Consider the following 14,003-nt stretch of genomic DNA (forward strand, 5'->3'; position numbering starts at 1 on the left):
TTTCTCTGCACACAGTTTTGCTTCTGGCGAAAGTACCTAGAACTGGTCTGTCCATCTCAGTGAGATAAGCAGAGCACAGTGGAATGCCCTGGTTTTGTATCAGATTCCGAGTGCCGTGGTCTGGGAGCAATACCAGGTTTCGGTGGTGGTACGTGCAGACCGGGGTTTAGTAGGTTCTTCCCATGAGTTCCCTTTGAGGCAGGTGTAATCTCTCCTCCTTGCACTTTGGTGTGGCTTTGCTGGCACAAGAGACCCTTGGTCCACTGTCAAGTGTGACTGGGAGGGTTCTCTGTGTGTTTCCTCTGCACGTTGTCTCACTAGCCGGTGTTCTGCTTCTCAGCATGACTCACATTCACAGTGACGATATTCCTGTGCGCTGGGGGTGGGAGAGACTTTTTTTTGAGATTCTGCCTACTTTGATTTCACAGACACACACACACACACACACACACACACACACACACACACACACACACACACACACACACACACACACACACACACAGTATTCCTCTTCAAAATCTGCCTCTTGCTTTGTGGTGCACCTTTTATGACTTTCACTTTTTAGGTGCTTTTTCTTTATCACCAAAAGAGACTGCAGACTGTTGCTCTACCTGGATCTTTCTGTTTCTATTGCAACAGTCCTTTCTGTGGCAGATGTACTTGGTGATAAAATTGTGCCCTTTGTGGATTAAGTATTGGTGTTGCTTCTTTAACTTCTCAAGGTACTGCCCCCAATATAAAAAAGAGTTCTCGCCTTTGGAAAGACTGTATTTTTACATGTCTTTTGCCTCTCATGCTGCATCTGCAACTGACCTGCAGATTTTATTTTGTCCTTTTTGCAGACTGGAAGTGTCTCCAGAGGCTCAGCCCGCACCCAGGCTCCCTCCTTCCACTCGCTCTCCTCTCGTGTTCTCTGCTCTCCCTTCCAGTTCTGGTCAGACACCCATCCCTTCTAAACTGGGGCATGACTCAGAGCCACAGCCCTTGGACTCTCCTCCTGGCTCCTCTTTCTCCTCTCCTGTAGCGGCCCCCATTTCCACATCCACTCCCATTGAACACTGGCCTCCCACAGATATGGGTGAGGCCAGTCCTGAAGAACCGCCTTCGCTCCTTGAACCAGAGCTAGAAAAGGAGAGGTTGACACAAGTTCCAAGTACTGTTCCTTGTGCTGTGGGCTCGCTTTCCAAACAGACACCCATTCCAGTGGGGAAAGGGATGGAAGACTCTCCAGTGGGGAAGACCAGCGCTGATGACCCAGGACAGTCTCTCCGGACGCAGCCTGAAGTGGGGCGAGAAGAAGAGCTTCTGGGGTCTCCCCCCAGGAAACAACGAGGCACCATCCCTTCATCTGTCGAGGCCCGAGAAGTAACACCCGCCGCTGCGCTCAGAGGAGGCGGGACGGGCAGCCCTGCCGGGAAGCCCCCGAGGCAGGAAGCCTCAGGCTCTGCGGGTCAATCTAGGTCTCCTGTGGGGGATGCAGACGGGGGTGGCGGGATGAGTCCTGCAGTTAAGGAAGCGGTGCCCCCCGTTCCCGTGGGCGAGTCGGTGCCTCCACTTGACTCTGCGATGCAGAGACACGAAGAGATGGGTCCGGATGCCTGTGAGGGCAGAAAGGAAATCAAGGGGCAGGTGTTGTTTTCCGAGCATCTCTCTAGGGAAGAGGCGGGGGAGGAGGCCCCTGTGCTGGTCCGCGGGGACAGAGGTGACCCCCAGGAGGTGACGCCACAAGGGGCCGCCCCTGGAAATGCGTGGGACACGGGACACTCCCAGGAGGGCGCGGCTGTGGCTGGACCCTGGCCCGCTGCCCTGGCAGCTTGCCCTCCCTGCCCGTCCTCCAAGGGGAGCTTCTTGGGGGGCCCCGCGCATGCCGCCAGCTCGGGGAGAGATGGTCCCCGTCTCAGGAGTCAGGGAGACGACACCCGGATGGCGCAGAACCAGAGCAAAGCCAATGACCACGAGGGTCTGCTGTCTGACCCCCTGCACGGCCTTCAGTCCTCCTGCGAGGCAAAGCCCCCAGCCCTGGCCCATCTGGACTTGACCCTGCCTTCCATCCCTGAAGTCGCTTCGGAAGATGAGAGAGGAGATCAGCTTGAAGATGACAGAGGGGTGGCCCCGGTGGCAGCTCTGGGAGGAGGGACTTCTTCCCCGAGCACGTGGCCCGCCCATGCTGAGCGGGAGAGGGCACCCAGCAGGGAGGCCGATGGGTCAGCAGGGGGCCTGCGCGAGCCCAGGCCGGGAGCGCCCAGAGCACCCGCCCCCGCTTCTGCAGAGCAGACCACAGCCTTGGAGGTTCAGGAACCACAGTCACCGGGCCCCGGTGACAGCGGGGAGGCAAAACCAGTGGGAGATGGGAGGCCGGGTCAGCCTCCAGCCGCAGCCCTGGATTCCCTTGTGTCCAGCCCCCCCTTTTCTGAGCCCTTTCCTGCCACATGCTCTTTTCCCACCTGTGCACACTCTGACACCCACCACACCAGTACAGCAGAATCTCAAAAAAAAGCAGCAGTCGAGGGCTCCGCGGGTAAAGTGGAAAATTCTGGCAAGAGGAAGCCGCTTCTTCAGGCCTGGGTCTCACCCTCAGACACACAGCCCGTCTCGGCTCGGCCAAGCGCTGGAAGCGGGTCGGCCAAGCACAGGTGAGAGCCGGGGGACGACCGTCCTCGTGAGTGTAGCTGTGCCCCCTTTGCTTCTCGTCTCCAGGCGCCAGGGCTTGCTCACCGCACAGCTGTTCTGCGGGGCGTCCGCCTGTGTTGCCGGAAGGGCTGTGTCCTGGGCCGGGAGCAGCGTTTGTAGCTGTGTTTGTAGCAAGAACAGAGTAGCAGCTGTCCTCAGAGGTAGATTCGGAATTGTTCTGCATGGTCTGAGTTGGAGCTCTCCTTGTAGAGAAACACCGGGAACCGTATCTTATTTCCTAGTCTCGGAAACCAGCTGAGATTGACCAGGAGAACCCAGCAGTGCGGACAGCTTACTTTAAGCAGCGCCCAATGGGAAGCTGGCCTGTTTGTTCTGAGCTCTTTCCTCCCTCTCGAGGCGCGCGCAGAGGGCTCTGCAGGGACTCCCACAGTGGAGTCCTAGGCTGCAGCTGCCTCTGAGAATAGGAGACCGTCTTTAACGTTCTCCTGATGTTGATAACGAGGCCAAGGGTCCTGTGAGAAGCTCAGGACACGTGGCCGGAAGTGGTGCCTCGTTGGCTTGCACGTGGCTGCCTCGTGCTGACTGCTTTCCTTTCTGAAGGAACGTTGGCACGTGTGGGACTGCAGGTGTGAGCGTGCGCGTCCCCCCTATACCCCCGTCACCTCTCTCGCTGGCGGCCACGTCTGAGAGAGGCAGTCCCTCAGTTCCTCCGGTTCTGCCGTGACATACACGTCTAAGGAAACAGCTAAGTGTCCTTTCCCCCTTCTCTTTAGACTTCATCCCGTGAAGCCGATGAACACGGCAGCCACCAAGGTCGCTCTCTCCAGCTCGGGAACTGCCACCATCATCAGTGAGAACTTGGTCAACGAAGCCATGATGAAGGTATGTCTTCTCCAGAAGGAGGCAGGTTAGTTAGGGATCTAGAAAACCCGCTGTGAGAGTCACCATGACATACATCTCCCGGGGCAGCAGGGAACGCCAGGGGTGACTTAACCACACGTCTCGGTCTCTGGATGATCTTTGGAAGCCCCTACACTTTCCATGGGATACTTACTTTTCCCCTCATAGTTCTTTGGCTGTCGTTGAATTTTGTTGTGTGTCAAGCAACATGATTGACACCAGTACTCTTTTTTAATGAGAAGAAACTGTCACCCACCCTCCAGCCCATGCAGATCAGATATTCTCATTTTCCCCACATGTCCTTTCTTATCTTTTGGTAAGAACATACAATTCTCGCAGTTGTCATCATTGCACAGATAGACTTTTTTGTAACTTTATTCTGAAGTAATTTCAAACTTTACAAAAGCTGCAAGAATAGCACAAAGAGCTCCTGTCTACTTCCATCCCAATTCACCAACTGTTGACATTTCATCAGATTTGCTTTATCATCCTCACCCTCTCCTACTCCGTTCTCTCTTTGTAGCTGCGTATATATTTTTTTCTGAATTATTTGAGAGTAAGATGCACACGTCATGCTCCTTTTACCCCTAAATGCTTAAGTGTGTAATTCCTAAGAATGAGGGCGTTTATCAAAATGAAGAAATTTAACGTGGATGCCTCTCTGCTTTCTCATCTGCGGTCCGTATTTCACCTTCACCAGTTTTCCCAGTAGTGCCCTTTCTTGTCTGTCTGTTCTCCGGTCCAGGGTCACTCCGTTATCTCGTCTCGGGAGTCTCCCTTATTCTGGAATAGTTCCTTGGCCTCTTTTGTCTTTCAAGACATTGACCTTTTTCAGAGTTGCAGTCAGTCGTTTGGTAGAACTTTCCTCAGTTTGGATTTGTCTGATGTCTCCCTGCGGTTTGGTCAAGGCTGGGCATTCTCGGCAGGAATTAACTAGAGAAATAACGTGCCCTTTCCAGTGCGTTGTGTAAAGAGCCTGTGACACCAGCCTGTCCTGTTAGTGGGGCGTTAACTGTGATGACTTAGGTTAGGTGGTGTCCACTAGGGTCTCCAGTGCAAAGTTGCTAGTTTTCCCCTTTACAGTTAGTAAGAAATGTGTGGGGAATTCGTTTCAGACGGTGTAAGCCTCCTGTTCCTATCAGCCTTCTGCTGGCAGGCCTTCTGTCCACTAACGCACGTGGTGGTGGCAAAATGATGGTTCTCCAGCTCCATGACCTGCGTGGAAACGCTCTGAAATCCTCTTTTTCCCTTAGTATCACATTGTAAACACTTTTGCATGTTGCTGCTTAATTATTCTTTGAGCCGGTTATGCCAGTCTTTACTTACTCACTTCCTGGTTAGTGGATACTTAGCTTGTTTTCTATTTTTCAATATGAACAACACTGTCGTCAATAATTTCTCGCATAGAACTTTTCCCTTCTTGTAGGTGATTTCCGTAAGCTAAATTTCCAGGAAGACTATTGCTGGATGAGAAGATCTCTGCTCTTTAAAAAGCTTGAGTGGCTAACACGAAAAAACCCAGCTCCTCCCCTTAAAACCAAAACCGGTGCCCCCCAGATGATCTCTGCTGGAGAGTATCTTCATCCTGCCTTTTCTGATCCTAAAATCAGAGGGATTCAGATGTGTTGTGTTTCAGACACGTGGACAGGAATTTCCTAACCCACCGCTGGGGATCACAGTTGGGAGACATAAACTTTATTTCTATTTTACTGCAAGCATCTAGAAGTTTCATTCAGTCATAGATATTTATGGTCCCAGGGACTCCAGGACATCAAATAGTTTTTGTGTTTTTAAAATAAAACTTTTGCTCACGTCTTCTTCACTCCTGCAAGCGTTTTGTAAGTGCCAGGCGGTGGCTGATACCTCTGGCTCTGTTGCACCTTTGCCTCCAGGCGCTGGGCTGAAGGTACACTGAAAGCTGGAGATTTTGGGGTCGAGAGGCTGAGTAGTAATAACGAACTGCTGCTGAAAACAAGTTAGCATCTTCTGGCCATCTTGCCTTCTCTTCCCTGTCGTCCATGCTGACAGGGCATCACTGTTAAGCATCATTCTCAAAATGATCAGCTGTAGCCAGAACTGTGAACCTACGGTGTTTTAGCCCAAAGCCTAAAGGTGGACCCTAACTTCGCCAGCTCAGCCTGGCTGGCTTCTGTAGTTGTGTAGAAGGGGCAGCACTTGTCCTCTTGGAGTTAATGATATTTACCGGGAAACTGGGCAAAAGAACAGCATGAAAGGGACCATCACGAAAACTAGAGTCACTTAGCACCCCCCTCGCCCCGTCCCCTCTTCCGTTTGCTGTGGCATGCAGCTTGGCTCCGAAGAGAAGCAAGGCCCCTGGTTCCCATTCTGCTTCCTCTACAAAGCTCATTTAACCAGGGCCTTATCTCCGGGCCCTGACTGAGAGTAACTTGCCTTAAAACAAAGGCAACGGCTGCTTATTCTACTCATGATTTGTAAGTTCCGCTGCTGCCCCCCTGCCTGGATGCAACAAAGCTGTTGGTCCTGGACCATACCTGGTAACCACTCTGAGTAAACATGGAAAGGTTCCTGGAGACGGCTATTGGCCGACCGTAGAATAGACGCTTTGTACTAAGGCATAAACAGTGCTTATAAAAATAACTACTCTTTGGAATGTTGCAAAGTGAGAGAGAGGTTAGGAAAAGAAGTCGCATCGCTAAAGTTACGAAAAGCCAGCTGAATCATTACTACAATGGCTTTTTTTGTTGTTGTTGTTTTAGGGCCGCCATCTTTTATAGATGATTAAAACTAGGAATGTATTATTTATTCAGGTGGCTTCCACACTTCCATTTAAAAATAATCCAGCCAACTAGATCCAAAAATCATCTGTCATATTGTATGGGAACAGTTGGATACAAATTTGAATGTACGTCATTATTGGTACAGCTATGAGGGAAAAATCCAACGTAAAAATCCTGGAAGGAAATGTGTGACACTGGGCACTATTGTTTCTTGAATTAATGGGTATTTTCTTTGCACCTCTTCCTCTCCATGGCCATTACTCACTTTCTGTAATTGCTGGATTGCTTTTTAATTTTTTTAGTCACCACATGAATAGGAACTTCTAATGATTTCCAAGTCCTGCATAGTTTCCTCTTTAGATTACAGAATCCAAATCGAAGAGCTGTTGGACAGTTTGTAGGAAGCACCTTAAGTGTGCGTGCCTTTTCAGTTCTATGCATGTGTCTTAAGGAAACATTTAGGGATATGACCAAAGATTTATGGTCACACATTTAAATAAATGTTATTATATAATTGTGAAAATCAAAACCAACCTAAATATCCAGCAACAGAGAGATGGTTAAAATATAATGAAATTTAAAACATCCATTTAGGACTTCCCTGGTGGTGCAGTGGTTAAGAATCCGCCTGCCAATGCAGGGGACACGGGTTCGAGCCCTGGTCCGGGAAGATTGGTCTGCAGAGCACCTAAGCCCATGCGCCACAATTACTGAGCCTGCGCTCTAGGGCCTGGGAGCCTCAACTACTGAGCCTGCGTGCCACAACTACTGAGGCTGCATGCCTAGAGCCCGTGCCCCACAACAAGAGAAGCCGCCACAATAAGAAGCCCGCGCGCCGCAACTAGAGAAAGCCCGTGTGCAGCGACAAAGACCCAACACAGCCGAAAATTAAATAAATAAATAAATAAAATTAAACAAACAAAGAAAATCCATTTAAAAAGCAATTTTTCTAAAGTTTAATGATGGGAAAATGCTCACAAAATAATAATTTTCAAAAGCTATAAAACTCGATTTTGTATGATGCTAAAGTTGTAAAACATATCATAAAGAAAACCCAGGAAGGGAATTCCCTGGCAGTCCAGTGGTTAGGACTTGACAGTTTCATTGCCAGGGCCCCGGGTTCAATCCCTGGTCAGGGAACTAAGATCCCACAAGCCGTACAGTGTGACAAATAAACAAAAACAAATAAACCAAACCAAATAAAAAACAACAACGAGAAAACCCCACAAACAAAACAAAACAGAAAAACAGGAAGAATAAGAAAGAAAGAGACCCCAATGTTAGGTGTTGGAGTTATAATAATAACTTATATTATAAGTTATATATTATAATTATATATATTAGAGGCTAATAATTTTTTCCCTCTTCTGGATTTGAGATTTTCTATGATAAGTAAATATTCCTTTTATGATTCAAAACAAAATCCTGTTATTTGGGGGGGGGAAATTAATTTTTTTTTTTTTGCGCTACACGGCCTGCTGCTTCTTCCGCTCTCCCAAACTCTCTTGCAGAGCATCTTATGTAATCAATATTTTTGAATAAATATAATCCTTCTGTGACAGAGGTATAATCTAAAACCCCTTGAGGGTGTATTCTTGGCTATTGTTTACAAAGACCACTTTTTTCCTTGATAGGATATGTAAACAGACACACCCTGTTTGAAAGTGTCAGGCACGTTTCTAAGCTAGTGTTGCCATCATCGTGCTGTTCTTTGTAGCCCGGACAAGAGGGACGGGATTTCTTTCGGGGATTCTGGCCGGTGTGCAGGCAGCTTGCGTCACTGGACTGAACAGGGTCTTCTCTTGTGTCGTGTCAGGGTTGACCCTGCTCTTGACGTAGCTACTTCTTGAAGCAGGTGGTTCTGAGGCTTCCTCGGTGAAACTGTTAGACCCTCACGACAGTGAAACCGTGATTACCTCAGAGTTCCACCGGCAAAACTGTCTTGAGGTTGCCCCATGACCTCGTCTCTTTAAACTTACGAATCTGAGCCACAGATTTCAGGAAAAGTTAGCTTTGGGGGTTTTTCCCCTCTCACTAGAGACTTGGTACAGCGTGTTACTTTATATAATCCTTATCTTGCGTTTCCTCGTGGCTGGGGCCTGGGCAGTTTTCAGTCAGCCACCAGTCATCCCAGATTGTCAATGTAACTCCATGGGGCTCCCGCTCTGGTCAGGACGGGGCTGCTCAGCCACTGTACCCAGAGGGGGCGCCATCGATGGCTGTGATGGTGGCCCTTGGCTTTGACTCTGCGTAGTTTTGGGGAATGACTTACAGTGGGGTCTCCCAGTGCACCCTCCTAATCACCAGATATCCTGAGCACAGCCGAGGCAGTAGCAGACCTTCTGGGATGAGCGGCCACGTGTTGTCTTGGGGGGACAGTGTCGCCTCCTGCACCGTCTGCCACTAGGGTTTCTTCACAGGTCACCTTAGACTGGGGCTCAGCTCCACTTGGATAGCTGGTTGTGCCAGCTCCAGGGTTCACAGGCCACCAGTCATTACATCTCTAAACCCCAAGCCCAGAGTCTAGCCCGGGGGTCTGCAGCCTGTGAGCTGGGTACGGTTTGTACATTTTTAATAGGTCATAAAACAAAACACCAAACCAAACCACAAAGACGAACATGCAGCCAAGGCCACCTGTGGCCTGCACAGCCTGAAATACTAACTCTTTGACCCTTTCACAGAAAAGTTCATCCGTCATCAGTTTTCCACCAAAATCAAAGACGAATTCCCAGGAGACTCAGATCACAGACTCAGTCACTAAAAGCTACCTCTTTTGTATTTCTTTAAGATGTTTGACTCCTTGACTGACTTTATCACTTTTCTCCCCCCCCCCCAAAGAAATACAAGCCCTCGGAACCCGCGTTTGCTTATGCACAGCTGACCCACGACGAGCTGATCCAGCTTGTCCTCAAACAGAAGGAAACGATAAGCAAGAAGGAGTGTCAGGTGCGCCAGCTGGAAGACTACATCGACAACCTGCTGGTCAGGGTCATGGAAGAGACCCCCAGCATCCTCCGGGTTCCCTCTCAGGTTGGCAAAAAAGCAGGAAAAATGTGAATCACTTGCCTCCGGCACTGAGACTTGTGTGTGAGTTTGTTTCCGCCTGCTCCCAAGGCCGAGGACTCGGTGTGCCTGAGAGCCCCAGGGTCCAGGCTCCAGACTGCTCTCTCCCTCGCGCCTTATCTGGCAAGAGTCAGTCCCACCCACAGAAGCCAGGTTAATTATTACAATGAATCTTTTATTGGACATTCCCAGGGTTTTATTTTTAAATGCCACTGTGCCTTTAACCAACTTGTAAATATTTTATGCCTGACCGGAGACATGGTCATTAGATCTGATCCTGGCCCAGAGGTTCAGATGGCGCTGGGGGTATTAATGTATTTTTAACATTGGGGTTTTCTTTCTTTAATATTGAGATTTTAAAGTACGTCTCCCGGGCTTCCCTGGTGGCGCAGTGGTTGAGAATCCTCCTGCTAATGCGGGGGACACGGGTTGGAGCCCTGGTCTGGGAAGGTCTCACATGCCGTGGAGCAACTAGGCCCGTGAGCCACAACTACTGAGCCTGCGCGTCTGGAGGCTGTGCTCGGCAATTAGAGAGGCCACGATAGTGAGAGGCCCGCGGACCACGATGAAGAGTTGCCCCCACCTGCCACAACTAGAGAAAGCCCTTGCACAGGAACGAAGACCCAACACAGCCAAAAATAAATAAATAAAATTAAAAAAAAAAAAAGCCAATAGGACTAGGAGGGAGAAACCATACCTTGGAAAAAATCTTTAAAAAATAAAAAAATAAAATATAAAGTACGTCTCCCCCAGCCATTAAAGCTTAGGGTGAGATGACGAGGACCAGGCAGTTGGTGCGGTGTTGCACATACTTTCTTGGCCTTTGAGTAGCCCAGCTGTGGCGTTTTGGCTGCAGATGCTAAGTTTTGATACTATGTAAACCTACCCAGCTCCTCGGACTTGGTCTTTTGTTTTCGACTGGAGCAGAGGGGCTTAGGGTACACCTCCGAGTGTGCCTCTGATATTTGGAGCAAGCTGCCTTTTTCAGACATCAGCCTCCGCTACTCTGTAGCCTTAAAGTGTGCTCTTTATCATCCAAGAGGGGCTGTCTGTGGAGGTACGGAAAGTAGACCAGGGGATTTAGAATCACTTTGCACTGGGGCAGTTGGTCAAAATCCCTCCTCTTGTGATCGCAGGGTCCCTGCTGGCTGGAGTGACCGAGTCAGTGCCTTGATTAGGGATCGGGTGAGCCAAGCATTTGCTAAAACAGTCCCACCAGGTACGGAACAACTGCAGCGGCATCCACTGGCCCTCTCCCACGTGCCGTCGCTTGGCTCCCTGGTTCCCTTAGCAGCTCTTCTTGGCATTTCCCTCCCCCACCCCTTGTTATAAAATTGTGAAGAGCAAGATGATACCTATTTTTAGATGGCTGTATTTTTAAAACTAGATTAACATACTTCTTTTTTTTTTTTAAACTAGGACACTTGCCCCCTTCTCAACTAATAGCACCAGTTCAGAGTCTTCAGGTAATTTCGTTGTTAGTAACCTGATATTGGAATTGGAATGTTTTCTGTATTACTCATTTTTTTCTCCCAGTTGTGACAGAATTTCTTCAAATCCCAACATCTCTCCTGGGAGGAGAATGTCACAGGCCAAGTGGGTGGGCAGGGGTTGAGATGAGAGCGGTTATTAAATGGAACGCTCTTCTATGTTCATTCTTGTTATATTGAAGTTAAGAGGCAAGGTGATTGGCAGCGGAATCCCTTTTCAGGATCACGTTTGCTGCCACGTTAGTTAATATCAGAGCACTTTAATCTGAAGGATGATACTGTAACTTGATTTAGCTAATTTGCTTTGAATTATCGATAGCTCTTTTATTTAATACCCTCCTACAGTACTGCGGACCACTGTAAACTTCTCAGATGACTTGTATTTTTGTAGCGCTATGAGATTTCCGTGCATCCCTGTAAAGAGAACTGGATATTCCCTGGAACTCTGCAAATGCACGTGTATATATTTGTTCTGCAATGTTTTTTACTTGATGTCAATGTACTTTGACGGTGATGCCCACGTGCACTGGGTGGCGGGAGCGCTGAGTGGTTTCTCCTCGGAAGAGCCGCTACGGAGACCTGCATGCTTCCCAAGAGCTGGTTGTTGTGGAAAGATCTGCTGCTAGGACCTCGGGGATGGGAGCCGGTCTCTGTTTGAGAGGAACGGTCTCTGAGAGGAACGTCTGGGTGGAGGAGCAAATTCCTCTGCTCTGTATGCCACTCGAGAACTCTGGAGAATGAAGGACAATCTACTTCAAGGGTGTCTGGTTTCTACCACTGCTGGGGAAAAAATTCCAACGCAGGTAGCATTCCTGCACCTCTCAAGGTCACCGGTTAACGCCTGTCCTTGAGGACTGCTGTGAGGGAGAACTCAGCTAGGAAAGCTGGAGCCTGCTCTGAGCTGTTGGCAGGGGCAGGTGGACTGGAGGGCTGGAGCTCCTGCAGCCGGCGTGGGTCTGAGGGCTTACACCCAGCTGTCTATACCAGGAGAGCCTGAATTAGCCTCTAGCTGCTGAAAGTGCTCACCAAACTGATGGGCCCTAGGAGGAGGCCATGCTCTGCAGAAGCAGGAGCAGCTCTTTCTTGGCCTTGCCTGGCTGACCCCCCGGAAGACCAGTCAGTACTTCAGGGAAGCATCCGATGAAATACCAAACACCTTGCGATGAACTTCAGTGGGAGGTCAGCGTCCGGAAAAAAATGTCAACCCTTTGCCCGGGTGTTTCATATCATCTCAGTCCTTGGACTTTGACAGATGTCCTGCCCACCCCTTTTACTTCCTGTGTGTCAGCCTCTCCGGGTAACAGAATGGAGGGGCAGGAAGGTCTGTCCTTTGCCACACGAACAGCTTTGACCCTGAGTGGAGGGTGCGTGCGTGGTGAGTGGGATACGTGTGTGGTTTCCAGCTTTGCTAACAGTGGGGGCTCGGAAGGGCAAAGAGGGAGGAGGGTCCACGACACTCAGCCACCTGCCGGATTGAAGGCCAGAGGCAACCTGATGTGAAATTAGGCACGATCTTCCCTCCCTGTGCCCCTTCTTTTTTAGAACTGCTAACTAATGGTCCCTCAAGGCTGAAGGATCTGTTGCCTTAGGTGAGTGGAGAGCTTAACCTCCAGTTAAGCTTAACCTCCACACCAGCCTCAACCCTGTGGTTTCTCAGTATCTATCATGTGAGCTGCTAACTTGACCTCTTCCTCCCTCTGACTTGAAAGTTCACCCAGCGTCTCTGGATTACAGAATTCTTATTTCCTGCTTTGTTACTTCAGGAATTTTGAACTTCTTTGCTTTTATTTTTAAGAAGTAACCTAAAATTTCCTACAACACTAAATAAAATGGCACTACCTTTCAAAGATTTGTGTCTGTGGTGTCGTACGGGTGCAATAAGAATTTCTTCTGTCTTCTTGGAAAACCTTTCTTGGGGGCGTGACCGGCGTTTCTCACCCCATGAGGGTCTCTTGCCTGGGTTCCTGCTGCTGCCACGCTGTCTGATGCCCAGGGATCCCAATGCCCTTTCTCCTCCAGAGGTTGGGACATCTCTGACCCTTCCCTATGACATACCCCATATTTTGGCCTGGAAGGGACTATGGTGTTTACCAGATGAAGATCATTTGAATTTCCTGTCCCTAGTGCCACAGGCTGCCACCTTTTCCTTGGCAGTGGTCGCCTTCAGCTAATCACATGAACAAGGCCACTTTCTTGATTCCCTCCCCCATGCCACCCCCTGCCTCCTCACCCCTGCCCCACTGATCTCCCAGAGAGTGACATCTTGACCTTTGGAGCATGAGTTGAGTTCACACTGGGTTCAGGAACGCCCAGATCAGTACCAGATCTAGGTTCCTGGTTCCGTCAACCGAGTTCATTCATTTCTGAGTAGAGGGAATTCTGGCTGTAAAGGACTCTTCCTCCTGAGCTCATTCTACCAATCTCCCACTCTTTGCTGATGAGGTGAGAGGTCTGCCTGCCTCAACCAAGGGTCCCCACCTCTCAAAAGGGAGGATGCTCTTTCTTAGAGATGAAAGTCACACTGTAGAGGCACAGAGGCAGGCAGCACCCGTGAAGCCCCTGGGTGGACTGGGGGGAGCTACCTGAAGGCCTCCCTGGTTTGGGTGAGGGGCCTGGTTACCCAGCCAGATGTGGACGGCGGGGCCACCGCGTACAGTGATACAAAAGCGGCTTCTCTTGACACAACAGCCTCCCAGGTTTGCTTCAAACAAATAAAAAGCCCTCCAAGGAGAGTCTCTAAGGAAGGAATGTTTACACAAATGACCCCCAACTCTCCCCCAAGATTCATTTCCCTTGCATTTGGAGGGGGCACCCTGCCCACCTCCCCATGGAAAGTGTCATTTACAGGGTACAGTTACCACCGTGATCATGGCCAAAGCGCTGGCAGCACGCGCTCCCCTAGCCCTTGGACCCCATCTCGAAGCCGATGGAGCCCGTGCCCTGGCCTTCTCTTTGGGGGTGTCATCTTTTGGCTTCTGCAGGCTTCCCCTCCTGGGGAGGCAGGTGCGATCACTTCCCATTTAAGTTCAAAGCTGGCTTAGCTGAACTCTGTGGGACCAGCGGATCCCAAAGCCACAGAGTCTCCTGAGGGAGGATGTCCTCATTCAGCCTTTCGACGTTTGACTCTTACACACCTGTATCCCAAGCCCTGGAACTA

The 14,003-nt window shown here is 49.8% G+C and overlaps 1 protein-coding gene across 6 annotated transcripts in view; it reads left to right on the forward strand.

The window, feature by feature from the left end:
- Positions 1 to 12,689, forward strand: part of RAB11FIP1 (RAB11 family interacting protein 1) — a 30,021-nt gene extending 17,332 nt beyond the window's left edge. The window contains exons 4-8 of one of the 6 annotated variants that reach the window (XM_060001295.1): positions 846 to 2,636; positions 3,408 to 3,516; positions 9,132 to 9,323; positions 10,776 to 10,822; positions 11,192 to 12,689. In XM_060001295.1, coding sequence (XP_059857278.1) covers positions 846 to 2,636; positions 3,408 to 3,516; positions 9,132 to 9,323; positions 10,776 to 10,799 — 2,116 coding nt within the window. In that variant the 3' untranslated portion in view covers positions 10,800 to 10,822; positions 11,192 to 12,689. Of the gene's footprint in view, positions 1 to 845; positions 2,637 to 3,407; positions 3,517 to 9,131 lie in introns of all 6 variants that reach the window. The other 5 variants (XM_060001296.1, XM_060001297.1, XM_060001294.1 and 2 more) reach the window with 5 other exon arrangements.
- The last annotated feature ends 1,314 nt before the right edge of the window (positions 12,690 to 14,003 follow it).

This window comes from Delphinus delphis, chromosome 21, assembly GCF_949987515.2.
Source record: "Delphinus delphis chromosome 21, mDelDel1.2, whole genome shotgun sequence".
Lineage (NCBI taxonomy): Eukaryota > Metazoa > Chordata > Mammalia > Artiodactyla > Delphinidae > Delphinus > Delphinus delphis.